General features: G+C 55.0%; 3 protein-coding genes and 1 long non-coding RNA gene across 8 annotated transcripts; 1 reads left to right on the forward strand and 3 right to left on the reverse strand.

Annotated features, from left to right (window-relative positions):
- Nucleotides 1-624: 624 nt before the first annotated feature.
- BLCAP (BLCAP apoptosis inducing factor) lies at nt 625-8,723 on the reverse strand. Of its 5 annotated transcripts, XM_065031932.1 has the most exons (3): nt 8,480-8,723; nt 7,434-7,509; nt 625-2,275 (listed from the first exon to the last, which is right to left on the reverse strand). In XM_065031932.1, the coding sequence occupies exon 3, from the start codon at nt 2,190-2,192 to the stop codon at nt 1,929-1,931; it is 264 nt and encodes an 87-aa protein (XP_064888004.1). In that variant the 5' UTR covers nt 2,193-2,275; nt 7,434-7,509; nt 8,480-8,723; the 3' UTR covers nt 625-1,928. The 5 variants fall into 5 exon arrangements, with proteins under 5 accessions (XP_064888004.1, XP_064888005.1, XP_064888007.1 ...); XM_065031933.1 differs by lacking the exon at nt 7,434-7,509 and having other exon boundaries at nt 625-2,300; XM_065031935.1 differs by lacking the exon at nt 7,434-7,509 and having other exon boundaries at nt 8,358-8,723.
- Nucleotides 8,724-13,071: 4,348 nt separating this feature from the next.
- On the reverse strand, nt 13,072-19,990 carry PIGT (phosphatidylinositol glycan anchor biosynthesis class T). The gene is made up of 12 exons (XM_065031928.1): nt 18,947-19,990; nt 17,654-17,831; nt 16,687-16,814; nt 16,120-16,220; nt 15,874-15,960; nt 15,526-15,613; nt 15,340-15,437; nt 14,877-15,042; nt 14,578-14,778; nt 13,917-14,082; nt 13,699-13,782; nt 13,072-13,587 (listed from the first exon to the last, which is right to left on the reverse strand). Exons 1-12 carry the CDS (start codon nt 19,488-19,490, stop codon nt 13,335-13,337), a joined length of 2,094 nt encoding a protein of 697 aa, XP_064888000.1. The 5' UTR covers nt 19,491-19,990; the 3' UTR covers nt 13,072-13,334.
- On the forward strand, nt 19,399-20,440 carry LOC135575566 (uncharacterized). Its single transcript, XR_010466550.1, has 2 exons — nt 19,399-19,528; nt 19,984-20,440. It is a non-coding gene; the product is annotated as an uncharacterized LOC135575566 (long non-coding RNA).
- Nucleotides 20,434-27,207, reverse strand: DBNDD2 (dysbindin domain containing 2). Its single transcript, XM_065031929.1, has 4 exons — nt 27,049-27,207; nt 22,324-22,479; nt 21,748-21,876; nt 20,434-21,021 (listed from the first exon to the last, which is right to left on the reverse strand). The coding sequence occupies exons 1-4, from the start codon at nt 27,089-27,091 to the stop codon at nt 20,813-20,815; spliced, it is 537 nt and encodes a 178-aa protein (XP_064888001.1). The 5' UTR covers nt 27,092-27,207; the 3' UTR covers nt 20,434-20,812.
- Between the last annotated feature and the right edge of the window lie 646 nt (nt 27,208-27,853).

The raw sequence follows: 27,853 nt of genomic DNA on the forward strand, positions 1-27,853 counted from the left end.
ACTAGCAGCACAGCTCCTGCACCCTTGAACTCTGCTCCTGGGTGCAGTCAGACCCAGCAGTCCCATGTCTGGCTGTGTGTCCCACTTCTCCCCTGGTCCTGCAAGGGGTCGTGGCTGAAGCTGGGGAAGGGCTGGCACAACTGTCCCCCCGCCAGCTCGGGGCAGTGGGGTCGCAGCCTGGTCCCTGGACAGGTCGGGCAGACGTGGTGGTGTGGGACGGGCTCACGCTGCGTAGGTGACCAGCAGATAACACTTTTACTGCCAATGTTGTTGGGGATTAGTGGCTTTTGGGACACCGCTTTGTGGTTTCATTTCGTAAGCAGCAAGGAAAGGGTGGGGGAATCTGTCACATAAGTTCAGAGATACAACCAGAAACCACCTCCTGTGCTGTAAGATGTGTCTGTTTAGGAATCATCGGTATGGTTCCTGGTCTGGTCGTGGCCAGGTTAAACAGTTAACAAGAAGAGTCAATACTGGGAGCTACAGAGCAAACAGGCTCTGCCTCTTGCTGGAGAATCTCTGGGGTTACTGTGCTGGGAATAGAACAATACAGACACATGATCGCTGGGCTCAGGCACCCACAATGAGCAGCCAATGCATCATACTGGGCAGGAGGCCATAGACCAAAGTTTATAAAGCTTTATTAAACATTTTGAACAGCTGTGCAATGAACAAACAATACTTTGGAAGTTTCACAACCTCATAGCTCCAACTTACTGGGGGCAGCAACAGCCACTTCTGCTGCTCTCCACTACCAGACTGAAGTAAAGACAAGCAGATGGCAAAGGGGAGGGAAGCCTTTGAAGTTGAGACAGTGTTTTGTGTTAACCTCTAGCAAACGAACCCCTGCCCCAGGCTGGGCTCCCCAAGAGCTGTGGCTGCAGTGTAACGTGTGGAGCTCTGCACAGCTGTGGCTGTAGGACTGATCCCCCACCCCCTGGGCTTCTTGACACCCCCTGCCAGGGGAGCTGGAGATCCCAGGCACCCCTCGAGCCTCTCCCGTTCTCCAGTCAGTAGCACCAGCACCTTCGGTCACCCCTGGCCCAAAAACACTATCACAGAAAATGGCTCAAGCATTTAGGGCTTCCAGCCATGTCTCCACCTCAGGACCCTCTCCTGCCCCGCCCACACCCGGCCTTTTGGGCTACTGTGAGATTTGTAGGGTGAGGTTCACAACCCCACATCTTGCAGCATACTGGTTCTTCATCCCAACAGTCAACACCTTGGTAAACCCTGGAAATCTAGGAGGGGAAGAGACAGTCTCCACTACTTGTGAGGCTTTATAAAAGCAGCAGCATAACTGAGGCTTTCAGGCTGTGATCTTGGAGTGGAAGTCGTTCAGAAAGCACTTCGGCAGTGCACGCATCTCTTTGGCAGGCTGAGCAGGAGGAGGTGACTCAACTGCCTCTGGCTCCAGCAGCTTTTGGCCAAGTGCATCTGTGAGCTGCTGAGCTTGCCCTTGATCAGCAAGGCGGGAAGGCTGGCTCCCCATGATGAGAAAGATGGAGAGAATCTTGTAGCTACTCGAGCAGAATCAGCGGGCCCAGAGCCCTGAGTTAGACCAGCGTGGTCTAATGCAGACAAGTGAGCGACACACAACTCCACCACCGCGCGACAGCTGGGCAGGGGCCAGCAGCTCGGTCTTCCACCAGTTCTGTTAGGAGGGCTGGTGTCTGTTCCCGGTGATACGGGAAGGAGAAAAAAAGATTTCTGCTTCCAAAAAAGCAGGTGGTGCTGCCAGAGTTCACACAGTAAACAAGTCGAATTTCACAGGCAGTGGGAGGAACTTACCACTCCAGTTCACACACAGTTACAGGAAACAGGCTGGTTTTACTCAGTCACATGCCTAACACTCCCTCCCTCCTCCCTAGCCCGCCCCCTTTTTAAAAGCAAAACGAGCCCTCAGCAGTCCAGAAGATTATCCTTTTCTAGGTGCCCACTATACTGGGATCGTGAGCTGACTCTGGCAACTGGGATCCTGTGCAGTGATACAAGAAGCAGTTCCCCCAGCAGCTGTAGCAGATGAGGAACAGAGCTGCCAGGAAGACCAAGGCACAAATCGTGCAAGGCTTCCGTTCCAGGAGGAAACTCAGCAGGTAGAAGCCCATGAACATGGAGTGGCTGAACCACAGCGCTGGGTTGAGGGGCTTGGGTATGAGCAGGACGGGCAGCAGCCACTGCAGGCAGTACATGGTGGCCGCTGGCTGGGGCCTGGTGGCAGCAGCGATCAGACGGGACCCAGAGCAGGTTCCAGCAGCTCCTCAGGTGGGCTCTTCTGTAGACAGGGGTAAAATGTCAGACTGTTAGAGAAACACAGCAAAAGAAAAATCAACAGACCACCTTATACAGCTTCATCTACTCTCAAGCATTGTGGGCTGATGCTTGAACTCCTAATACTAAATTCTGGTGTGTCCCAGAGCTGGTGGAAAAGTTCCTGCATTCTGAACCATCCAGCTAGGGACAGGATTAACTCTTGCTGGTGTAGAAGTGTATCCCTTGTGTGCTCTGTTTCTGTTAGTCTGGGTAAAAGCCTGAGTTGAGACCCTTTTCTTGAATGCAGTGCAGGAACAGAAAGGTAGAGTGGGAAATGGAACAGCAAATGAACTGCTGCAACCTTCCCTACACACAGATTTATCCAAGACCATCCAAAGACTTGAGTGCTGGTATAAAGAAATGCAACAGAGGGGTAAACTATGAGGTACTACAAAGAAGTGTTAGGGCGAGAGTTGTCTCGGAAGCATTAAGCGCACAAACTGCTTCCTCCCCAGGCACTAGACACATTATGAAGCCTTTCAGTGGGACAGCATAAAATTCAAGCTGTACCCGTAGCTACCCAGGAATGCCCCAACAGTGTCCAGGCTGCAAAACAAAGGGGAGGGCGGTCTCTGCTTATGGGATTCATAATCCTTGCCAATCAGCTAAAGTCAGATAAGACAAAGTATGTTAATAGATCAAAGAGGGAACAGTCTCAAAATGGCAATTTTCATAAGTGCTCTCAAAACAGGATTTCCTCACTTAGATTATTATAAAACCCTGTGAAAACAGTGAGCTTTAAGGGCTTCTCTAACCAGAGAAAGCAGCACACTGCAAGCTCAGAAAACACGCTTCTACCTTTAGCAACCGCATCAACTACACTAAGCATATGGGGCTTTTTCTTTCTAAGCAGTACAAACATCCTCATCCAAGAATTTCAGATGTTTTTTTCAAAATAATAAATGCCTTATAGGAGTTTTTACAGAGCCAGAACTGTTAAAAGGAGGCAGAAGAATGGAGTTTAGCAGCCTGGGGTGGCAACAGCAGGTCATGCTAGAAGACAGCAGTATTGTTGGGAGCCTGGTCAGAGCGGCTTCTTGCAGCAATCCTGTTACCTGAAAATACTCAACAGAGTAGCGCTGTCAGAAGGATGGAGGGCTGAGCAGAGGCTGTCAGGATTACACTGGGGGCGGGAAGGTTAGTAGGATGAAAGAGTGAGAAGGTAAACAAACAGCACATTCCGCTGACTCCTGTTGGCAGGAGAAAGGATTTCCTGGAGAAGGGAGCGTGAGGGACTGCAGAGAAAAGCCAAGAGAAAACCACACATGGTTCTCTTCCAAAAAAACTACTGAGGTCAGACTTGTCTTACAGCTCTGTGAGCTTGTGGGTACCAACCGGCTCTGTCAGAAGCAGGGAGCGTGCTGCCGTGCCCTGCGTGGAGCAGTACGGTCTGCTTTATTGTTGGAGAGAATGCAAGCCAAGATCTCCACCAGAGCAAAGAGATTAAGAGTATTTGGGGAAAGTCTGTTGTGCTGGCGCTCCTGCAAGAGAGTGGTCTCCAGCAGAGAGGGCAGCTGGGGTTCAATTAGTAAAACTAAGCTGCAGTTAGGCAGCCAAAGAATAAGGAAGAAGTTATTTTATGTCGCAATGTGGATAAAGTCAAGTGAAAGGAATAAAACTCCTGATGTTAGCACTGTTTTATGCAGCTCAGATTTTTAAGAGCAAGTCTAGTCCCAAGCCTGCTTTGCCCATCTATAAACTGCAAATAAGAATTATGTATTTCATAGCAAAACATGCTGCCTGCTAGCCTTTGTGAATCACTTGGATGTTTCCGGAGTAAAAGTACTGCAGAAGTAGCAGATGACATGTTGCTTTTTTTTTTTTTCCCAAGTGGAAGAATAGAGATAAAAGATTTAACAACAGAGATTTGAACAGAAAGGTTAAACCCCACCACCCAACTCTTTAGTCCAGACTGCAGTGAATACAACAGCTTTGTACCAAATAGATGCAGCCACCCTAATCCTCCTGAAATGCTTCTTCCTTGAGGTTTCCCACAGTCTTTCTCTCCCAAGCTCCACGCAGTACAAATCGCTGCAAACACATCATGTCCTACTTGTGTGAGATCCAGCCCTGAAGTCACATCAGCTCAACTTCTGCAGCTGGACATGTGCTGCAGTCTTTGGGTCACTTGTTCTTGAAGCTTTAGCTTAAAATGCCTACAGACAATTGCTTTGGGCTTTCTGTCGCTAGAGTAAAGAAACAGATAAAAACCAACCTAAGATGATGGGTCTGTCAGAAGAGCACAAGGCTGGAACCAAGCTCTAGAATCTTCCAGGACTAATGTTATCTATCTCTTGGCTTAAATTAGACTGTGTGTTGCTATTGAGCCTTTGGCCCCCAACTTTACAACTGACAACAGTTATAGGGTATCATTCTAATTAATGATCTATCTACATTTCACTCCACAATCTGGCCTCGTCACCACAGCAAACACTTAAACCATAATGCTCTGAACATCAAGTTGATTCTAAGTACGTAAGCATTACCTAAACACTTCCTACAAACACAAATTCATCTTGGAACAAGTTACCCATTTTTACATATAGGTATTTCCTGCAAGAGCCAGTTGCTTAAAGCAATCAATGCAACCACTCTGCAGAAAAAAGAACCATTTAATAGTGCTTATTTTAACTACAAAGTTTCAATGACAATGCCCTTCAACCAGCAGACCTCTTGGACTTGCAGCAAGTGCAGATGCTCAGTCAGTCTTGTATCTGTAGTCAGTTTGCTCATGTTTTCATGTGCCCCTTCACTATCCACTAATTAAAGGCTGAAAACCTTTTGTCTGCTGTATTCCACAGCTGATCCCAGATAAAATACCTATGACTTGGGACTTCTGCAGCTCTGTCTTCCTCAAGGGACCTTCCACTAGTGATATATGTACTTGGCCTTAGCTTTTCACTGGAGATTTCTTTATACAGCTGGCAATGAGTCCAAGTGCTCTTTCCATGCTACCAAGCCAAAAGAAACAGCATCTCCTGCTATCAGCTCTACTGAGCAGGGAACAGGGACTCCTCTTGGTGCCCAGGACAGGCAGTCCCTTCTCAAAGCCACAACAGTATTCAGTTTTGCTAGATACTCAAGCAAGGTGAAACCTACAAACAAGACATTCCTACCTTGTTTTCTTTGTCCCCTCCTCAAGATCCAAGCTACAGATTACCGCGTCCCAGGGCAAACAACAACCTGTCACCCAACAGAACTTCTGCCAGCTCCCAGTTTCACAACTGCATCCTGCTTTTCCTCAACCAGTTGCTCTCGTTCTCCCCTGCCTGACTCATCTCCTTCCCCAGCCAGCCTGCTGTCCTGCCACCCTGCAGGACATGCTCCTGCTCCAGTCATCTGACTTGGCAGCCACTCGTGTTTACCAGATGTTCCTTTTCACCGCACCACCGCTGCCTCCTCTCGCTCCTCTGCAGCTCGTGGAGCTGCTTGAACTCGCTTCAGACCCCTCGGCAGCAGCGAGCAGGCGATGCTCCCACTCCTCTCCCCGCAGTCGGCACTGCACAGCTCCATCTGATCTCCCTGTGCTGCCAGAACCACCTCCCTGACAGTTCCTGCAGGCAGAGGAGCAGCCCAGAGAGGTTCCCTGCGCACCTCGTAAGCAAGCACCAGCACTCCACATGCTCATTAATTGGCTTCCATTGTGTTCACAGCCCTTCCTTCTGTCATCTTCCAAGACTATTCAAAACCAGCAGGTCCCACTGGTGTGTGTTTGCTGGGAGGATGTTCAAATTCCAGCGTGAGGGTAGTGTCACATCTTTACAGCCAGAAACAAAACTTTAACCATGACAAGTCAAAAGTGAGTAGCACAGCTCAAGTCTGTAGTGCTTTGCAATGGATCAGTTACATTTTAGAATAAATCCATCTGAGTCAGCAAGCTGTTCCTTGATGTTCTACAAGCCAGTTCAGCAACTAAGAGGCTGAGAGGTGTTCCTACACTGTATGCTTTATACATGGTTTTATCAGTATGCTAACACCAAGTCTGTACCTTTCTCAAGAATGTCTTAATTCCTTAACAGCCCATTCACCCTGACAGGGGAGAATAATCAGCCAGCTTTCACTAATCACTTAAAAGGTAAGCTTGTTCAGACCTTACTAAGGCAGCTATTAAGCCAGTACTGTCCACAAGGAACTTCCCCAGCAGATGCTACAGAAACAGTCACTTAAAGGTATGCAATAAAAGATAAAGTAATGCTTTTATTGGGAGGTGGTGGTGCCAATCTCCCCTTTTCCCAGAAACCGAAGTTTCTTCTTGGGTATGAATAACCATGTTGTCTAGATAAAAAATCTCTCAAGTTGCACAGTGCACATAAACTTAAGAGATCTCAGAGACTTGCACTGAGTTTTTTACCTGTAAGGTTCACCTGTAGTAGAGTTTGCATAAAATCGTGTAAATCAAAAACCCTGTCACAGCCATGGAACTTGAACTGCTGTGTGTGGGCAGTGCTTCATGCTGCCAGCGTGGGTTCAAAACTGCCTCTCAAGTACCATGTAGCATGCAAAACAGCTGCTAAAAATTATAGTATCCAAAGCATGGGGGGGGGAGAAGTGAAAGAGCTATCAAGTGAGGAGTTGATGAGCTTGAGTTCAGCTAAGAAAAGCAACAGCACACCAGCTTTTTAGATGCCAACCCTTTCTCTGAAAAAAAACAAGAACCATAACTGTTCAACTTTTAAGACCTATTTGCAATATCAGGATTTTAACCTCCTTCAGGGTTTTTTTGGCTTTGCTGTTACTTTTTCAAAGCTTATCTGCTGGTATGACTCAGCTGGAAGAAGCAAGTCTTCAATTTTCGGCAAAGGCCTTGCCTCAGTCTTTGATAAGTTTGTGCCTTCAACACTTGATGCAGGCTCAGCAATGGTGCAATATAATTGCGAACAGTTTCCAAAAGAGCCACAAATCCTTGACTAACCAAGCCTTGGGGTTACTAAGCATTCTGATTTCTCAAACTAGAGACAAACCAAAGCAATTAATTTCATGAAGAGCAGAGGCTCTCTGAGCCACTTGTTTCATCACTTCCATAGCTGCTCTCCAAGCTTCATTACTGACTGGGGGATTAATTAGCCTGTGTCCAGAGGTAGTGCAGTTCACGTACAGCAACAGGGTGAGTAAACCCCCACCTGTGAGCAGGACAGCAGCAGAATGATCTGCGTTTCTCTGCACGGTAAATCACAGGAGCAGAACCTTAAGTCAGCTCTGTGGTGGGAAGAAATGTCAACATCAACAGTTGTCACCAGATGTACTGCTACTTTTGTTTGTACTTATTTATTAATTCTCTGTGCTCTTCATTCCTGCCCTCTGCCTTTGTTTAACTGCCAAAGATGATGAATTCTAGGCCCACTTCAAGTTCCCTGAAAAACATAATTACCTTTAGTTTTGTTTTGGATAATTTCTCTACCTTTTGTGCCTTCGACAGGCTTCAGCACTCTGAATGCAGCCTGATAAAGGCCAGTTTTCTGCGTGCCAGGTAAAGATGCAGTATTGGCGGGGGGCTCTGGGGAGTTAAGACACACAGGATGGAAGGGCAGAGGTTACCCCACTGTGACAGTATTTGCAGGTTCAGTACAGGGGTAATGAAGTGTAGGAGTTTGGTGTGCTGCAGACTGCATTTGAGAGCTTTGTTTTCATCTTCTCTTGCACTTGCGTGTTCAGGACGTAACGAGCAATGTTTGTACAGCACAACAGCTGCAAAGCGCGGTGAGGAGCTGGCTCAGCGTGCCCGGGGGGTCGCAGGGCAGCGAGCACCGGGAGCGCTGTGCTCCCCGCCAGACTAAAGGATGTCAGGGTTGTGCTGCTGTGGGGAGTAACGGGCCAGGTTTGCCTTGGGAAGGTGCACAGTGACCTGCGAGACGTGCCTGACCCTGAGGCTGGAGCTACAGAGGGGAGGAAAAGGAGCTTTTTGGGTAAAGCAGACGCTGCTGTTTCCATCTCAGGTTGGTGACAACCTATGTTATGGTGCTCCCGGTGGGCTGGACCCGGCCCCCTGTGACCACTGCACCGGGACCCGCCCCGAGCGCTTCCTCCGGCCCCCAAACCCCACGAACCGTCACCCCCGGCGGAGCCGCTCCCGCCCGCAGCGCCCAGGCCGCGCCTCGATGCCTCCGCTTCCCCCCGCCGCCGGCCCGCAGGCAGGCTGGGCCCCGGCCCGCCCGCGGCCCGTACTCACGGCGCGGTGCCGCCGCCTCACGCCGCCATCCCGGGGCCGCCTCCGCCGCGGGCTCGTCCGCGCCCCGAGGAGCGAAGGATCAGCCGCGCTCGGACCGGCCGCGGGGCCGCCCCCGCCTGCGCGCCCCGACAGGGCGCCGCCGCCCGCCAGGACCCCGCCGCGCCTGGCCGCTGCGCGCCTGTCCCGGGCACGGCCCGGCCCGGCCCCGCCGCGCAGCAGCTCCGCCGCTGGGCTGCGCTCCGGTGGCGGCGGCCGGGCTGGGGGGAGCGGGGGAAAACGCCCGTCTGTCAGGCGGCGCCGCGGGCAGCCCCGCGCGGCGGGCACTGCGCCTGCGCGGCGGGGAGGTGGCGCGCCTGCGCCCGGTGGTGTTTTGAGCGTTTGAAAAATGATGTTATTATTATTTTTACTATTTTAAGTGCCGTTTGCGCACTGCTCGTGCTGCCCGCAAGCCGCTTTGGCACGGCGCCGCACGGGAGGTGCTCGCACGCCGTTGCAGGCGGTTTGCACACTGTGACCGCCGTTCGCACAGATGTTGGCAGCTGTTCGGGTGCCGCTCCGCACCGTGCGCCGTTCGCCTGCGCGGTTCGCGCGTCGCGGGGCACTGCGCTGTTTGCATGCAGCTGGCACGATTTTCTGCAGGGCTGCCTGCTTTTTGCATGCTTTACGTGGGGTTGCATGCTCTCTGCAGGCTTTTCTTTGCATGCGGTTGGCACGTATCCTTGCACGCTTCGTGCTGTTCACACACGGTGTTCGCACCGTGTGACACGTTGAATCTGTGCTTTCTTGCACTTCATTGCATTCTATTTCTGGGCTTGTGTCACGGAGGCACCCCGTAGGTTAATTTAAGGGACAACAAGGTCCAAAACCAACTTTTGTTAAACCGGTGAGAAACAGGGTTTTAGCACTCCAAAAGTCACTTAAATAAAGGTTCGGATATCAGCTGAGGAAAATTATTTAAGGGGCAGCAACTAATACAAGAGGTGGTCCACAGCGTGCATGCACGTGGCTTCACCCAAACAATGCCGGAGCTGTCCCTGTGTCCTGGAGAAATACACACTTGCCTAAATATGGTGCGGGATTATTTTTAAAGAGATACGCGCACTCATAGTGAGTACGGGAAGTGTACACTCGCGATTCCGCGAGGGTAAATTTATAATACACCCGCAATCCTGCGAGAGTTAATTTACTTACACGTGCAAGCGTGCACGGAATCCTACACAGTATCACAGTATGTTTGGGATTGGAAGGGACCTCAAAAGATCATCTAGTCCAATCCCCCTGCTGGAGCAGGAACGCCCAGGTGAGGTCGCACAGGAACATGTCCAGGCGTGTTTTGAATGTCTCCAGAGAAGGAGACTCCACAACCTCCCTGGGCAGCCTGTTCCAGTGTCTGTCACCCTCACTGAGAAGAAGTTTCTTCTCAAATTTAAGCGGAACCTCTTGTGTTCCAGCTTGATCCCATTACCCCTTGTCCTATCATTGTTGGCCACCGAGAAGAGCCTGGCTCCATCCTCATGGCACTCACCCTTTATATATTTATAAACATTGATAAGGTCCCCCCTTAGTCTCCTCTTCTCCAAACTAAAGAGACCCAGCTCCCTCAGCCTTTCTTCATAAGGGAGATGCTCCACTCCCTTAATCATCTTCGTTGCCCTACGCTGGACCCTCTCCAGCAGTTCCCTGTCCTTCTGGAACTGAGGGGTGCTTATGTGGAAGCACAGGAGGAAAATACACTCGCAACTGTGCGAGGGGCTCTCGGCGGCCACTCGCAATTGTGCGAGGAAATAATTTATACACGTGCTCGTATTGGGCATGGAAAGTTACGCATGCAAGTGTGCATGGAAGGAAAATACACTCGCGATTGTGCGAGGAAATAATTTAAAGTACGCGTGCAAATGTGCACGGAAAGTTACTCGTGCATATGTGCACAGGAGGAAAATACACTCGCGATTGAGCGAGGATTAATTTTACACGCACTTATATGGAGCGCGGAAAGTTATACATGCATATGTGCACGAAAAGTATAAATATACTGGCAATCCTGCGAGAAGTTTTACTCACACCCGTGGCGGCGAGGCAAGCGGAGTCCCCATCCGGGGAGGGGGCTCTTGGCGGCAGCATCTTGCTTGTGCTCCGAGAGACCCGCACAATGGGCGGAGTCTCGACGAGAGTCCTGTTTATATACTGGCTGATCAGATCTGACTGTAGGCATTCTAGAAGCTTCTCTGCACCCCCACACTGTCTGTGGGTGTCCCTGAAGCCTCCAAACATCCCCCACGCTGGGCACGGCTCAGTGTGCCTCAGCACTCCCTTCTCCTAATGGCCCTGGCCAGGGTGCTCTGGGGCCAAACAAAAGAAGCTGTTAGCCTCAAGTAGCAGAGAAAGAGGGAGATGTGCCCACTCCTTCCATACTGAAGGAGGGAGGGGGAGAGGGGGGGGGTTGCATTCTGCACAGCTTGCTTGCAGGCTGCTCCCTTGTCACCCACAGCAGTGCACTTGTGTTGCTGACTGAGCCCTGTGGAGCCCCAAGGGGCCCCGGTTTTTGGTGCTGCAGTGGGGTGTGCGCCTGCAGCCCTGTGCACCATTCTTTGTGTGATCCCTGGTGCTGCCTCTCACACTTAGAGCAGAGGTGCTGCCATGGCCTCTCCCCTTAAACACTTATTTTCATGTCGCTTGCTGGCAGCAAAGCCCGGGCTGCTGCGAGTGCTCCAGCCCCTCTCTCTGCAGACACCTGTCAGCAGGTGACCAGCGCCCAGCTCCAGTGGCATTCCTAAAGAGGCCATATAGGGAAAGGAGAGAAATAGCCTAAGGAGAAAAAAAAACCCTCAAACATTAAGATTTTGGGATTTCCCAGGTGTTTAAAAACCATCCAGCCATGGCTGCAGGGCCACCCACATTTCCCACAGGGTTTTCTGCTTGTCTGGCCCATGTGTTTGATGTTTGTGATAAGAGTGACTCCCTCAATGGCCAGGCAGGTGTGAATCCAGCCCGGGATGGTTTCCCTCCTGCTCTGCCATTATTCTGGGCTGAACTCTTTGCAGGCTGTTTAAATTCCTGGTTTATGGCACCATGCAGGAATAGCCTTTGGCTGGTGGCAGCTCCAGCTGCTCCCAGGCTGCCCTCGTCATGCTCAGCACAGGGACCTTTTTCCCTGCACAAGTGACGGTCGCGTTTGCAGTGGTGCTGTGTTACTTGCACTATTTTGGGCTGGTTTGGCTTGTGGCACCAGCTGCACCCATGGGTGCTGGCCTGGGGGTCTCTGCTGGACCCCACCGAACACCTGCAGCATGGAGGCTTTGCTAGGGGGACATGGCTGCTCTGAGCTGCTCCAGCACATGCTGATGGCTGCAGAATTTATCCTGGACCCAACCTGAACCAACTTGAGGTCTCCAAATCCTTTTGCAAGCTGGAATGTGGACCATTTCACCTGAGACTCCTGGCTGCCTCCCCCTGTCCCTGCACAGCTCTGGGAGCTGCACACTTGCTCGGGTTTTGTTTGGCTGCAGTTCTGGCTTTCTGTACATTCTGTCTTGAACTTGGAGCCTGGCTGGTGGAGCTGCAGCAGCAGTCCTGCGGCTCTGAGCAGCCTGAGCTCCCAGCCCTGTGGCGTCCTTCTCCGCAAGCAGGGACAGAGCGATTGTCCCAAATTCACGTATTAATATTTCAGCAGCTCTGCAGGCTGCGTGGAGCCATCCAGTGGAGTGGATGGGGAAGGGAAAGGTAATCCCAGGCCAGCAGGAACAGACCGCTCTGTGCAGGGCAGGAGGCAACAGGGTTTTTATGGCCTTTCTGCTAAAGCAGAAACTTTTAGAGGACCTCTGGCTGTGCTTTGCTTTGATTCTGGGGAATATTTCTTCTAATGATTTCCTTGTGCTTTGTTTAGCTGCTTGTCGGCTTGTCTGTTCCTATCACAAAAGCCACAGCCAAGATGGTCATACCCATGAAAAGAGCAACCCTCCCACATCCTCTCACTGGTCCCCATGAACAGCAGCAAGGTGGTACCTTGTACTTAATGAAAATAACTGAGGATGGCAGGGGTGCTGGTGTTCCTGCACTCTGGACTCAGGGAGGGCTGAGGCTGTTGCCCACCAGCAGAGCCCAGCTGGGCGCAGCTCTGCACTTGGGGTCTGCTGAGCCCAGAGGCTCCCGAAGCTTTGGGGACAGCGTGGGCACAGGGGAGCTGTGGGGCAGAGATGCAGAAATGACACTGAGAAGGATCTTGTGCTGCAGCAGAGGGGTGAGCACGTGGAGGGGTTTCAAAATGCTGCAAATAGAAGATGTGAGGAAGAGAAACTTTTGCCTGACAAAGGAAATAACCCCTTTCCGTGGCTGAGGGGACAGACCTGCAATTAATTTGCAAACTGGTTCAAATGTGAAGTGTGGCAGGAGGGAGCTGTGAAAGGTGGTAGTCGTGGAAGATGAGATGGTGGAGCAGGTGAGCCCATCTCTTTGCTGCAGATCACACCCCTTCTCATCTCTGCATCTCCTCCCAGCTGACTCAGGCAGCATCCCAGAGACCTGGCAGCTCAGAGTCTTACAGGGTCAACTCTGACTGTGGGGTCAAGGTAAAACCAACCAGGAGCAGACAAATGTACAAAACAGCTTGTTTACTTCCAGCATCGTTCCCAGCACATAAGTTACCCCTCTCACAAACAGAAGTCTTACACCTTTCCCAACCCCACAGCAGTGCAGTTCAGTAGTCAATGGACTTAGAGCCGTTTCCCATCTTAACGATAGAAGCAACATCTCAGCTTTTTGGATCCTGAAGAGAGATCCAGGCAGCAAAACACAGCAAGCTGCTTCCAGCAAAGACAAGAGGCAGCAGCACTCTGCTCTCTGGCTGCCCTAGTTTCTCTCAGAGTGGGGGCACCCCCCGGAGTTTGCGGATGACGTTGGCCAGCCGCTTGGCCAGCCCACCCCGGCTCGGCTCTTCCACGTGGAACGTTCTGGTCAGCAGGTTGTAGAAGGAGCCGTAGCAGACGGCCACCACGGTGCAGGTCAGGCAGATGACATTATAGGGCATGCTGAAGTCTGGTGTCGGCAAGTTGACCAGCAGCGGCTCTGTGTACAGGCGCACAAAATAGCTGGAGCCGTCAGAGGAAGGAAATCTGGAGAGCAGAAGCAGAAAAAGGACCGTCAGCCCGCACAGGACTGCTGCTTCGTGCTCACCAGGATGATGGCTGTGGGACAGCCCCGCTTCCCAGCGCTGGGACACTCACAGCGAGGTGAAGAGAGGGCTCTGCTCCACATTCACATCCTTCATAGCAATGACGCTGGGCACCAGGGCACTGAGCACAGATGAACTAAGGAGACAAAGAACAAAGCATCAGTCCTGCCAGCAAAGAGACGACAAGAATTCTTCCCATCCCTAGAGACTTGGGCAGCAAGTCCTACACGAGGTCCAGAAGGGGACAAGGAGCTGAGGTCATGCCGTTACCTGACGTAAAAGCCGTGATTGGGGTCAGGTGGGTACTCTGTCCACTTCAGTAAGGCCCTCTCAAACTGGATTGTGATCTTGGTGACAGAGTTGGCTGGCAGCTGGATCAGCATTTCCAAGAGGTGAGGCCGTCTCCGGTCCTGGGCTGGCTGGTAGTGGATGTAACCTAACCCCAAAGACACGTGTCAGTGGCACCGGGAGGACCTTGTCTAATCTCACGTTGCCTGGACATCTCCCAGGGGGCGGGTGCTCCTGTTTCCACAGTCCTAGGAGAGGTTTTCTGGGCAAGTGGAGATGCACAGGTAGTAAAAACCATGTCTTAAAGCTAAATCTGGCTGGTCTTTAGAGCTGATGACCTATGAAAGTCAGGTGTTCGTACAGACAGGTACGAATGCAAAATAAGACTCAGTCATGAGTTTTAAATTGAGCCTCCTTTACTACAAAAATCAATGCACTTTAGTTTAGACCCTTGTTGGATTGTGAAACACTGTTCATGTGCCTCTCTTTACTGAAGGCTAGGAAAACATCCTAAAATGTTTTGTTTCCCTGTTCGGTTTCGCAGTGATCACTGGGGTCTGAGGGAGGGACCAATCCATCTCTGGAATTGGCTGCTTGTGCCAAGAGAACCAGCTGGCATGTGCTCCCGGGAGGGTTTACTTACTTGGCTTGTTTTCCTTCCCCTTGGTGATGATAGTCAGAGTGTGCACGTAGAGCCGCAGATACCAGGGTACAGTCTCCAGCAGGACGACGGGGAAAGCCCGGTAGGGGTGGGTGTTGTAGACGAGAGTGCTGATCTCCCCGGTCTGCAGCCCGTATCCACTCACGTAGCGGTGAGCGTGGAGTATGGGGGTGGGCAGTTCCGCTGTGAGAGAGAGAAAAGGACCCAGGAATGGGGGGCGATGCCAGGTGAGTTTTAGGCCTGGAGCCCTGGGCAGGTGGAGTGAAGTTCTGGTCACTCACAGCTCTCTTGGGGCCGCTTCCACTTCAGCTGCACATTGAGGCTGCGGGATGTATTAAAGAGTGAGGGGCTCAGCAGGTCATAGACAGCGTAGGTTCTCTTGTCTCCCTGGACAACAGCTTCAAGTACAGATGTTGGAGTGGGGGTCACTTCCAGTAACTCCTTTTCCTGAGAAAGCAAATGGACCATGCAAAGAAAAGTGCCCCTTGAAGTAACTGGCAGCGCTGGGCAAAGCTCCTCCAGCTGGCCCTGAGCTTTCCCACCCAACAGCCAGCTCAGCACCTTTAGTAACACCACCATGCTCATCCTCGCAGCCCTGCTCAGAGGAAGGAAAGCCCCTCCCGTTGTTAGCCTTAGAGGGCTCCAGGGGGGCTCGGCCACACAAGGCGTGGAGGTGAGGGTGTTTCAGAGCCAAAGTGGCTGAACTGAGGGAGCAGGGAGTGTCCTCTGGTCTGTGAGCGTTACCTTGTTCTTAGGGGAGATGTCAACGTAGACTTTGCTCTCTGATGCCAGAGGACACGCATCAGTAAGTGTGCGAGAGAACATCTTAAAGAGGGACCAGTCTGCGGGAAGCAAAGTCAGCGTCAGGCAGAGTGAAGTGCCGCAGGCCGGGGGCACACAAGGAGCACAGCACGGTGCTTCCGAGCTCACCTTTCTTTCCTTGGCCGCTGGAAAACGTGTCAAAGACCACAGTGAGGGTCTGTCTGAGCTCCCAGGACACAGCCAGGCAGGAGGCATCCTGGACAGGAGAGAGAGGCAGCTCTGATCACACCTTCTGGAGAGACAGGACACCAGGAGAGAGCTGGAACTCCACCATGACTGCAGGAATCCCTTCAGGATGCCGATGAGACCAGAGAAGCAGGACAACAGCTGTGTTAGACACAGCGAACCCACCGCAGGGGAGGTGGGCAAACCTGTGTGTCACCTTGCAGAGTCACAAGAAGGCTCTGTATTTTCTCTTGGGATGTTAAAGTAGGGAGCCCTGAGCCTCACACTTACCCTGCAGACAGGGCGGATGTGCACGGCCTGCGAGTGGTAGCTGCTGTGGAACAAGCGCTCAGCCTTCAGCAGCACAGCGAGCCCAGCCTGTGGGGAGAGAGAAGGAGAAATTCAGCGCCAGGTCTGTTCTCTGCTCCCACTGAGAGAAAGACCCTGATGAGACTTCGCAGCGCACGCTCCCATGTTGTTGCCGGGATCACGGCTCCATCAGGAGCGGCCCAACAAAGCTGCAGGACTCGCTGTTACCTTTGAGCCACACGGGAGCAGCTTCTTCCAAGGAGTAAGGTTCTCTGTGCAGACGACCTCGCGGGGCAGGACGGCATATCGCAGGAGATGGTGATCTGTCCCTGGGCAGGGAGGTGGAGAGTCACCAAGCTGCTACTGCTACAGGCATGAGAGAAGCAGTTCCACCCCCCAGCCCACCTCTCATTATGGCCAAAATGCCATGAGCTCAATCAGGAATAGATCACGCTCTGTTCAGAGTGATTTGGAATGAATAGGTAAGGTATATTCTAGCAGACTTTTTTCTTGAGTGCCTTAAATCCTCTAGTCTTTGCTGTATCGTAAAATACTTTTCAGAGAGATGGACACAAGGGCCTGGGAGCATCTGCCACGTACTGCTTGTGTCCTTCCTCTGTTCAAATCCAAGCCTCATTCATATGGAGAGGAAATGCTTCCAAGAGGAGGTTAACAGTCCCTGTTGTACACACCCAGAACCTGAGCCCAGGCTCCCTGCAGCAGCACGGGGCAGAGCTAGAGCTGGAGACAAGAGTGAGAGGGCAGAGCTGGCAGCCGAGCGCAGGCCAGGCTCACCGTTGGCTAAGCCCAGGGGTCTGAAGGACGCCGTTGGAGTGACCGTGTTGGTCGAGTCAATGAAGTTCAGAGAAGCACAGAAGATTCCCGAGAGGATGTTACTCAGTTCTTTCCAGGCTTTGTCAACACTGTGTGAGAACAGGTACCAGTGATTACTCGGCAGCTTAAATCCTGAGGACAACAAGAGTGAAGTCAGTAACATTTAATAAACACATCGGGGTGACCACACTGCCTTTCAGAAGCCGCAAGGAACGTGCAGGCACAGGCTGCTGGTCATGGACTCTCCTGCTCTCTTGGTATTTATTCTAACACATGAGATCTGGGAGACATTCAGCGCAGGGGCAGCCCCTCGGCTGGCAGAGCTTCACACAGCCAGGGAGCCAGCGGTGGGTGCACCCGGGATGAGAGGAGAGAGGCTGGGTGGGCTGGGAGCACATGGGCCGTGATGTGCAGTGTATGGGGAAGGGGCTGTGAGACCTAAAGCAGCACCTTGGTGCAGCTCTGAAGGCTGACCTGACCAGCAGACCTGCAACGGGCGGGGAGGAGAGAGCTCTGTGAGCACACACAGAGCTGCTGTGGCTCAAACAGGGGCTGTGTGCTCAGGGAGATTGTGACAGGGACTGGGTGGGAGTCAGTGGAAATGAGTCACAGATGAGAGGTCAAGATATAACCCTGTTGTATCAGTGCAGCGAGGGGTTTGTCATCACAGAGCGCATAAGGGAATTGCTTGTTCCTTTAGTGAATAAGGGTTTGTCCTCAGCACCACGTCCTGCCCTGTGCACTAAGCGGGGCTATGTTCTGCTTTTCCTTAGAGCAGCTCTTGGGGGTTGCAAACTCTTTAATCCAGCAGACATTCTCCAATGCAGGAGGCCCCCGCACACCACACATGGTGGCTGCCTCCTGTGAGAATGGCAACAGCTCCCAGAGAGAGGACCCCGGGAGACAGACCCGTGTCTGAGGTACCTACTCGGTGACGGTGGGCTGGAACCAGACCCAGAGCTCAGCGCCAGCGGGTGCTTGCAGGGGCGGCTGCCCCCAGGTCCGGGTGCGCCAGAAGCCCTGGGTGAGGGCGAGGTGCAGCTCCCGCACGCCCAGTGCTGCCACCAGCCGCCCCAGCGCCTTCGGGAAGAGCCTGTAGTGAGAGACTGCAGGTGGTGTTAGCCCCTGCCCTGCCTGTCCCCTCTGCCCCTGCCTGTCCCCTCCATGTCACACCAGGGCCTGGCCACACGTGACATCATTCCCTGGGGCCGCCCCTGCTTGCATCACCACACTGAGCCCCCTCGTGTGATGTCACCGCAGCCCCCATGGCCTCGCCCCGCTGTCATCACCACTTAGAATGAATCCTGTCTGCAATTGCTTACCCAAAGATAAGTAAATCCTTCCAGTTTTAGGTCAGCCTGACAAAGATAAGGGTGACCTGCAGAACACCCAATCAGAGAGGGAGACCTTGCAGCTTTGGACATTTTGAAGCCCACACAATTAGCTGCATCTTGCTTCAATGCATATCTCAAGACTGTTGGATAAAGTGTCCTTTAGCTGAATGTTGATTGTTACATGCTAAAATGATTATGTAATGCAATTTGCAAATGTGTAACCAACTGGCTCCTTAGGTTTTACTGTAGCGATAAGATTTTTGTATAGAATGGCTGTTACTTTTCTTTCTGGTGTGCTGGCTTTATTCCAGCATTCAGACTTGTGCAACTCTGTGATAAACAATAGAGAATCATTGAATCATTTCAGCTGGAAGATCAAGATCATTGAGTCCAGCCATAATGTAACTCAGGCACTAACCCATGTCCCTAGGAACCTCAACTAAATGCCTTTTGAACCCCTCCAGGGATGGTGACTCCACCGCTTCCCTGGGCAGCCTGTTCCAATGCCTGACAACCCTTTCCATGATTAATTTTTTCCTGATATCCCATCTGAGCCTTCTCTGGCGCAGCCTGATGGCATTTCCTCTCATCCTATCGCTTGCTCCCTGGGAGCAGAGCCCGACCCCCCCAGCTCCAGCCTCCGCTCAGGCAGTGCAGAGCGATCGGAACTCCCCTCATCCGCCTTCTCATCCTCTGTGTGCTAAACCTGCTCATGTGTGTGCACACCCGCTAAAGAACCCTGGGTGTGGGACAACAGCTCTGCCCTGACGTCACTCGCCCCGATGACGTCATGCCATACCACACAACGTCATCGCCCCGCGAGATAACTCCGCTCGCTGCCCCAGCCAATCGCGGCCCGCCCTGCGCCCGGCCCCGCCCCGCCCTACCGGCGCCCCGCTGCAGGTCGGCGTCCCATCGCGTCCGGAACTGGAAGGTGGCGGCCACGTCTCCGGAGGGCAGCGGGCTCAGCAGCAGCTCCTCCCGCAGCGCGTCCCGGCCCGTGTCCGCCCGCCCGGGCCCCGCCGCCAGCAGCACCAGCAGCGCCGCCGCCGCCAGCATCCCGACGCCCCACCGCCCACTTCCGCTTCCGGCCTCGCCGGCCAATGGCGGCCGCTTCCGGGGTTGCCATGGAGACGTGACGCCGCAGCCCCGGCACGGCCCGGCGGGTTTTCCTTGCGCAGGGGGTGCGGGCCGGCCGGGGAGCTGCTGCCGGGAGCGGGCTCGGAGCCTGGCGCCTGCTCCGCTCCAGGGAGGGCAAGCGCCTGCCCGGCTGTGCCTGCGCCCGGCAGCAGCCTGAGAGCGACGGTGACCGTTTCGTGGGGCGCTCTCCGAGGGCTCCCTCCTCCCGGTTTTCAGAACTGGGGAGGCTCTTGTGCGGCCTGAGCTTGGCTGGTTCACTGCGAGGTTTCGGCGCGCCCGAGGACTCCACATGGACCGTGCCTGTCGCTGGGGAGGCTTCCTCTTCTCAGGTCTTGCTGCTGCTGGCTGCTGCCCCTCTCCCCTTGGCGTCTCCTTTCTGCAGGGCAGTGTATATCTGTGGGTGCAGAGCACCCCGCTTCCACTGGCCACCAGCCCAGGGCCACCCCAGGAGGACACAAACTGCAGCGCTGGGGAGGACAGACCGGTGGAGCTCACAACACCTCCCACTCTGGCCAGTGGTTCACGGATAACTGGGTCACTCCAGCAAGTCTCACGAAGGGTTGGCTGATGCAGGAGGGGGTGTAGCAGGGTCTGGACCCCCCAGGAAGCAGCTGAGATGCAGAGTGTTCCCTGGCTCCTGTCGCTTATTTGCCAGGCTCCTTTCCTTTTTGGGATGTGCTGACGCAGCCCAAGCAGGGACAGCGCTTTCCTGGCCTGCAGCCACTGATAGTTGCCTGAGTACCTGGTCGGCTTTGTGCCTGACTCTTTTCACCCTATCCTGCAGGGAGCAAGTGTAGTGTACTGCAGAGTGGCTTCATTTTGATGGCTCTTCCTTTGCTCCTCTAAAGCAGCCTCCAGCTGCCATCGTGCTGTGCTGGGGAAGCCACAGCTGCTGGTGCTGCATGTGCTGATGTTCTCCACTCAGCCAGTTTCCATGGGAAATCTCCCTAGATATTTGTGGTGAGTAGTTACAGCCCTGCTTGTGTCCATACTGGAGCCACTGGCTCTCTTCCAGAGGTAGCACCTGCTACACCAACAGCCGCCCTTCTCCCCGAGCTCCGTGCTGCCTGATCCCACTCTGGATGCAGGACCCGTCCCCGTGCTGGAGCTGGGCTTCATTTGCTCCTGCGCTGTGCCCTTAGCACACAGACTTTGCACCGCTCCCCCTCCTGCAGCCCCCACCAAACCCTCACCCCCAGCGCTGGTTTCTCCCAATAACACACGTGCCTACTGCTTGTTTAGACTGGAGTGTTATTTCTCTGTATCGTTAAATGCTTGTCTGGACAGGACCCTTGTCAGTAGGATGGGGGAGCTGGGATCCCATGGGGTGCCTTTCTGGGAATGATGGGGCTGTGGAATGCTGAGCATTTCAGGGGAGTGAAGCAGGGAGTGTTAGCAGCAAAGCCTGAAGAGTTAATTTTGGGAGCCTACAATACCCCTTTCGTTCTCCCTTGGCTGCCAGGAAAACCTGCGGAGGAAGAGGAAGGGAAAACCTCCTCTCCTCTCCGGCAGGGCAGCAGTCCAGGATGGGGTTTACTGGGTGCCAGCAGCTTTCCTTCCTCGGGGCTGGCAGGTCCATACGGAGGAGGCTGGGAGCAGGGCAGAGCTGGCTGCTAGCTTCTTGCCACCTGCTTTTTGGGACTGTCCTCCTGCAGGTCCTCCTCATCCGACTGCACCACAGGGGTCTCAGCCCCCTCCTCGCTGGTGTCCAGGCTGTTCGGATCCGTGGAAACGGAGGACGTGGAGGAAATGCGTGACTTGCTCTCCGCTGTGTTGGGCACTTTCAGGGTGATTTCCTCTGGGTGCTGGCTGGCATCTGCCCCTGGAGGAGAGCGTGGTAAGAGAAAAAGAGAAAGAAAAAGGCTTCTGGAGGTTTATTGCTTTCCTGGCTGTTCCCTACCTCACACCGCCAGCTTGGCTCTGGGCAGCCCCGCACATTCCTTCCCCGTTCTTGGCAGCGGAGCCTTCTCTGTTTCATGTGAAACACGGCTTGCAGCCATGCTGCATGAGGCCATTGGCTGCAGCAGGCAAGGAGACGTTTGGCTCGGCCTTGGTGAATCACTACAGCGCGTGTGCGTGGGGAGGAAGGTGCTGGCACTCTGGGCTTTCCCTGTGGGACCCAAGCCCAACTCCCTGGGCTCTGGCTGGGCAGTGGAGGGGTCCCGCAGCCTTCCTGCTCAGTACAGTGAGCTCTGTAGCATGATGGGGACCTGGGAAATCGTGACAAGACAATGGCTGCTCCAGAGGAGTTTCAGGACAAGAGAATTAGCCCCACAGACTCTGTAAAGTGCCTGGGTTCCACCCTCATCTTCTGTGCAAGGTATTTGCAGGGGTATGAACCTCTGGGCTGTGGAGGGGGATACTGGCATGGACCAGCCCAGGGTGAGGTCCCTCCAGCCTCACAGGCCCCAGCACCAAGTGTCTGTCTTTGTACGGGGGTGTGTGGATGTGCACGCAGGGTGGCCAGGACTGAGGAACAAGTCAGAGTGGGCACTGGGGACAGGGAGGGCTTTCAGCCTGGCCAGCAAAAGGCTCAGACTGCACGTACCTGGCTCAGCAACGCTGCTTTCCTCTGTCCCACAGCCCAGAAACACGTCCTGGTCTGACAGGTCCATCATGTCCATCTGCTCCAGCATGTCCACGTTCACCTCCATGGAGGAAATGCTGCCTAAGGGTGCTGCAGAGACAGAGACCAGTGAGAAGGTGAGTACTGGTGCAGGCAAAGGGCACTGGCAGCCCTGTGCAGGCAGCACCCCGAGGAGGGAACCAGCCTTGCCATGGCGAACTGAATTCTACTGACTGGTAAGAGGCCCCCAGGAAAATGATGTTTCCCTAAAACATCCTTCTGGAAGCCCCCGCTGCATCCCTGCAGGCCTTGTCCCTGTCCCAAACTGCTGTTTTGATGACCCTGTCTGAAGCCGGTGGCTCTGCAGGGTGCCAGCCTGGGTACCCATGTGCAGTGGTGTGAGTAATGCACAGCACACCCACATGCAGCATGTGTGGTCCTGTCTCAGCGCAGGACATGCATGTCCCCAGCTGCCTTTAGACTGGGGATGTCCCACTGACCCTCATGACATTGTTCCCTGAACACCCCCAGCCCCGTGCTGGTGCCCTCAGCACTTACGTCTCCGATGCTCTATCTGCAGGTGAGACATAGGGAAGAAGTAATCCACATCATGCTGGAAAACCTCTTCAAAGAACTTCTGCCGGTCCCGTAGTTTCAGCTGCTGCTGCTGCATCTGCTCTGCATCCAGGCCCCGCTGAGGCTGCTCCATGTCAGCTGGGGAGAAAGGCGAGGGCGGTCAGACCAGGCAGGGCTGTCTGAGCTCTTCTGCCTGTCCCAGCTCACGCGGTACAGCCGTGCTTTACCAGCACACATTGATTGAGTCACTGTGAACAGATGTTACATGTCGTAATGGCAGCATCACTTGTGCTGGAGCCTCAGATCTCACTTCTGAGGCACAGGACAGCGAGGACCTGGGAGCTCATATGCTATGGTTGTGACTGCTGAACTGAATTATCAAGGAGGGAAAGGGTGTTATGAGATCAGCCACAGTTTCCACATGTTCAAGTTTCAGTTTCCTTGCTATAAAACAGAGGGCTGTCTGTGAACGCAAACAAGTAGGGGAAACTCCCAGGGACAAGAACTGGTGTTAGTGCTCCGGGCTTTCTGGGCTCAGTGATGCATAAGGAATAAGAGGCACCAGCAACCCTGTCACCCCTGCACACGTGCACCCCTGCGGCCACCGGCGCTATAAATACAGCCGCACCCACGCTGGCAGGCTCCCCCGTTCACCTCCCGCGCTCACACAGCCAGCTTGGCTTCTGCCTGCACAAACATTTTCATTCCTATCATTCCTCCTGCAGTTCAGCGCGGGTGCCTGTGTCCCCAGCCCGCGTGGAGGGGGTGATGAGAGCCCTCAGGCTGGTGCTGAAGGAGCTTGTTGCTGCATCCCTGGGCCTGGTACCTCCCTTTTGGGTTGGGTACCCACACCTGCAAGGACCCAAATGGCACAGAGAGGCCATGGCTGGTGGCCACGGCTGTTCCCAAGCTGGTGTTTGACCTCAGCCATTCCATATTTCCTCTCTTCTGCCCTTGGCCCAACCAGCACAAGGAAAATGTGATTACTGGAGCAGGCAGCGCAGTAACCATGGAAACCAAACAAACATCCTCTGCTCCGCCTGAGCGAGGCCCAAACCCTTTGCTCCTCCAGGCTGGGGAGGAGGGAACAGAGCAGCAGCATCCCTACCCTGTCTGGCAGGAGTGGGGGCAAGGACAGCAGGGGGGCTGGTGTCACCAGTATGTACCAGCTTAGGGCCCAAACAGGGGAGAGGTGGTGGGCCTGGTGAGATGTCCTGGAGATCGATGTCACATCTTCCTGAGAGCCCTTCTAGGGCTCTTCTGCACCCCGCTTCTGGGGGATCCTTCAGCTAAACCCCATCGTCTGCAGGCACCTGCCCCAGGAAGCCAGGTTGTGCCTGCAGCACGATGTGGGGATGCACCATGACTCAGGGCCAGTCACCCTGCGCTATCTGGAAGAGGCTCTGGTCCTTTTCTGGCTGCTCAGCGTCTTCCTGCGATGCCCACGGCAGTGATCCTGACTGCCTGAAGGGACCTCAGTCTTGTTATGTCTGACCTGAGCACTGGGCGCCTGCTCTGGTGCAGAGGCTTGGCGTGCTGAGCAGCGGACGCATCGTGCCGGTGAAGCTTTCCTCGCAAAGCTGAGCAGTGGCTGCAGCCCTGTGCCGCTGGGGTAAGGTAAAAACCTCCTGCCTCCCCTGTGCTTGCTGCAAAAGAGAACAGAGCCAGGGACAAAGAGCGGGTGACTGGGGCACTGATTATGGAGCTGGCTCTGTTTCAGCAGCTGGAGCAAGCCCTGTGCTGTCTGTCCCAGGCAGAGCTCTTCCCCCTAGCCCAGCTGTGCCAAATCCACAGCAAACTGCTGTGGTTCACTATGCCAAGGAGAGGCCATCAGACTCCAGCCATAGGGAGGCTGGGGTCAGGACAGAGGATGCGCTGGCTCCCAGATTTGGGATGACAGACAGGCTCCCCCTGTGGCATCTTGCCAAAGGGGCCCCAGCATGGAGGTAAGGATGAGAGTCTCTAAGTCCTTCTGCAGTGCAAATATAAAATAAACCTTGAGCATGGCCGATCTGTGCTGTTAATGCACGTGACCGATACTCGCGGTAAGGGTGCTTGTGGCAGCATTCCTGTGGGCGCTGGGATTTCTCTTGCGGGAGAAATTAGCAGGACCTGTTCATGAACTTGTTTTCGAGCTCTCGCCTGGGACTGAGGCACGAGCACTGAGATCCCATTATGTACAGAATGCCGGCAGCGGGAGATGGCAGCTGGGCTGCTCTCGACCCTGCCTGACCCGTGACCGCGGTGAGAGCCGGGGACAGAGCCTTCCCCCCCTCCCGGGGCTCTTCCGGGCCCTGGGGGGAGCGAACAGCCCTGCTAGTGTAGCTGCCTCTCAGCAACCCTCCCGGGGGACATAAAGGAGAGCGGCGTTCCCTGGCGCGGCCCTTCCCCATGTGACGGCTGGTCACACTCCCCGGCTGTCAGTAGCGGGGATTGTCTCATCCGGTTGGCATGTTCCCACCGCGGGACACGTTTGCACGCACAATGCGGCCCCTGTGCACCGTGGGGGATCTGTCGGTACCTGCTGGTGGCCTGGCTTTTATTACTATTGTCATGGTTATTACTACAGCCCACTCAGCCAAGGGGCCGAAGCCTTATCAGCATTCAGAGCCAGGCTCTTCCCCGCTGGCTGAACCGCCCAGTGCGGCTGCAACGGCACGGAGTGCCCCGCTGCCTTCAAATCCTTCCGGATCTCATGCCTTGTTAGCCAGCGCAGCTTGTAGAGGAACGGGGGCCAAACGCTGCTGCAGAGCTTGGGCGGGCAGGATCCCCCCCAGGAGATGCAGGCAGGGATTTCCTTCTCGCCTGCTCCCCAGGTAGCTGCCCACGGGTGGGCTCTGAGTAAGGACACTGGCCCCGCTGGTCCCTCTGCCCTGCCAGGGCACACCGAGGAGCCAGCCCCACATGGTGTGGGCTTATGGCCACCCGCGGTGGGGTGAGCCGTGGGAGGGCTGGCTGCAAAGTAAACCACTGTGAGCCCTCCCATCCACACCCTCGCTGAAGCGGTCCAGGAGAGGAGCAACTCCTGGGGTGCAGTTAGCACGGGGTGAGGGCCAGATGGGCTTGAGGATGCTGGGAGCACCAGCTCAGGGTGTTCTCTGACCCAGCATCCAGGCCAGGAGCAGAGCATGGTTCAATTATCTGGCTGTGTTTCCACTGGGAGGGGAAGTGTTTTTCATTCCTCCTTGGCCCGCAGGATCCCAGTACAACCCCCATTCTGTCTCTGTCAATAGGAGGGGTGTATCTGGGGGTGGGAGAAGGCTTGTTAGTGAAGGCACAAGACCAAGAGAGGATGGGGACAGCCTTTTCTTGAGGCCATGGCCCTGGAATACCTTGCAGAGATTTCAAGAGATTTAAAGAAAAAAAAATTTGGGCTGTGGCAAAGGACAGGGGACGACAGGGAAGTGAACAGTTTAATCGAGGGGTGACTCCAAGCACGGTCCAGTTCCCTGGTGAATGAAAGAGCTGGGGTGGGCTGGCCCAGCCAGATTTTGCCTTTCTCCCTGCACTTTCCCAGAGCCTGATCCCCTCACCCTGCTCCTCCAAGAGAGGCCCAGGACACCCCACCACTGCCCAGTTCACTGTCTGTGCCTTGTGTTCCCGGTGTTGCAAAGAAATGAGGCGGGGGAAGATGCAGCTCCGCAGCTGCCACAGCATCTTCCAGGAGGCCCTGCAGAGATCACAAGCCTTTCCCTGTCACCTTGCCCCAGCCAGACCACTGTGGTACAAGGGTCAATCCCAAGGGTTTTCAGCTCCTTTAGCCTTGGGAGAAGCAGCTGGTGTGGAAAGAAGAGAATGCCCTGGAGAATCATGTAGAGTCAGGCTGTGCAGAGACAGGGTGCCTGGACACACTGGCTGCCTGAGTGCAAATTCCCCACATGGTCTTTTCTCAATCGGCACGTCTGACCTCGTCTTGCAGCACAGCAAAAAATAACCATGACCCTGGTGAGAGGAAATGCACTAGGCGAGTGTGAGGGAGGCAGTGGTTTTGGCTGGGAAAAGCACCGGGGGAGGAACTAGAGAGGGAGGACATGGCACCTTGTAACCCTTCTCTGGTGCCGCGGTTTCAGCGCCTGCACTCCTCCGAGCCATCTCCAAATCCCCTGCGTCTCAGCACTAAAAATATCCCTGCCGCCCAGCGCTCCTTCCCCAGCAGAGGCTGTGTCATAAGACCCTGCTATTTACGGGGCCCTGCTTTCATTCCCGCAGAAAGAAGCGTGAGGACAAGAAAGGCAGGAGGGCAGCACGGTGTGCCAGACCCAGGGCCAGATCCGTGGCAGGTCATCCCCCACCAAGTCCCCTGTCACCCCGGCCACTGCTCACTGATGTGTTTGCTCTGCTCAGTCTCCTCTTCCCCGTGGGTGCGGGGAAATCCGCACCTTCCGGGGTGCTTCAGGGCTCCGAGGGACACCAGTGTCACGCCGCGACAAGCCCAACAGGTCCCCGAGCTCAGCCGCTTCCCAGGCAGGTGTCACCCCCCCGCCGAGCATCCTCATCCCCCGCTCGGAGCTTCCCGGGCTGCCCGGGGAGTGGTGCCGGTGCAGCAGGTTGGTGCAGCGGAGGCGTTCGGGGGTGGAAGTGAGGGGATAGCTGCTTTGCCAGGGGCATCGGGTGGGTGTTTCGGGGGGGATGCGGACAGCCCGAGCCCCCAGCCGGTGCGGTGCCCCGCTCCCCTCCCGCCGAGCGCACCCCGCGGCCGGCACTTACCGGGCAGCCGCCGACTGCGGCTCTGCGCCCCGGGCCCCGACATGCAGCTGCTGTCACCGGCTCGGGATGGGATGGGGCCGGGCCGGGCTCAGCGCGGGGCCGCCGCCCCCCCCGCCGCCGGCCGCCGCTCGCCCATGCCGTGCGCTGCGGGGCGGTGCTCGGCGCGGCGCGGGGCGGTGCCAGCGACACCGGCCCCGGGGCATCGCGGCGGCGGCGCCTACCGGCTGCTGCCCCCCGGGGCACCGGCCCGGGGCTGTGGGAGTGCTGCGGAGGGGGCTCTGCTCCCCAGGGAGGGTCCCCATGCAGGGTGCGTGGCCCCCGTGGGGAACAGGGTCCCCGTGCATGGTTCTCGGTCCTCACGGAGGGTCTCTGCGTTCCGGGACACACTGAAAGTCTCCATGCAGGTTCCCTGGTCCCCAGGAAGGGTCCCTGCAGAGGGTCCCCCCGCGAGCCATCCCAGGCAGAGCTCTGTGCCCGTAGTGCCTGGCTGCAGGTGCGGCAGGAGCTCTGCCACGCGTGGCAGGGGTGGGCAGGGTTCCCTGTGCCTGGCCAGGGAGCACAATTGCAATTCACGCTCTATTTTTTTTTTTGCTTTTTTTCTCTAAATGCTCAGCTTACACGACCACACAGGAGAGACGACAGCATGCTGTGTGGATGGGCCATGGGCTCCCTCTCCAGCTCACCCCCTGCCTTCCAAGACCCCGATCCCCCAGCAGAACCCACTCTGGGGTGTTTTCTCCCACGTTCAGCCCTGCACAGCAGGGCTGCTCCTTGGCAGAGAAGTGGACTTGGCTGTTCGCCTCCT

Source organism: Columba livia, chromosome 16 (assembly GCF_036013475.1).
Source record: "Columba livia isolate bColLiv1 breed racing homer chromosome 16, bColLiv1.pat.W.v2, whole genome shotgun sequence".
NCBI classification, from domain to species: Eukaryota; Metazoa; Chordata; class Aves; order Columbiformes; family Columbidae; genus Columba; species Columba livia.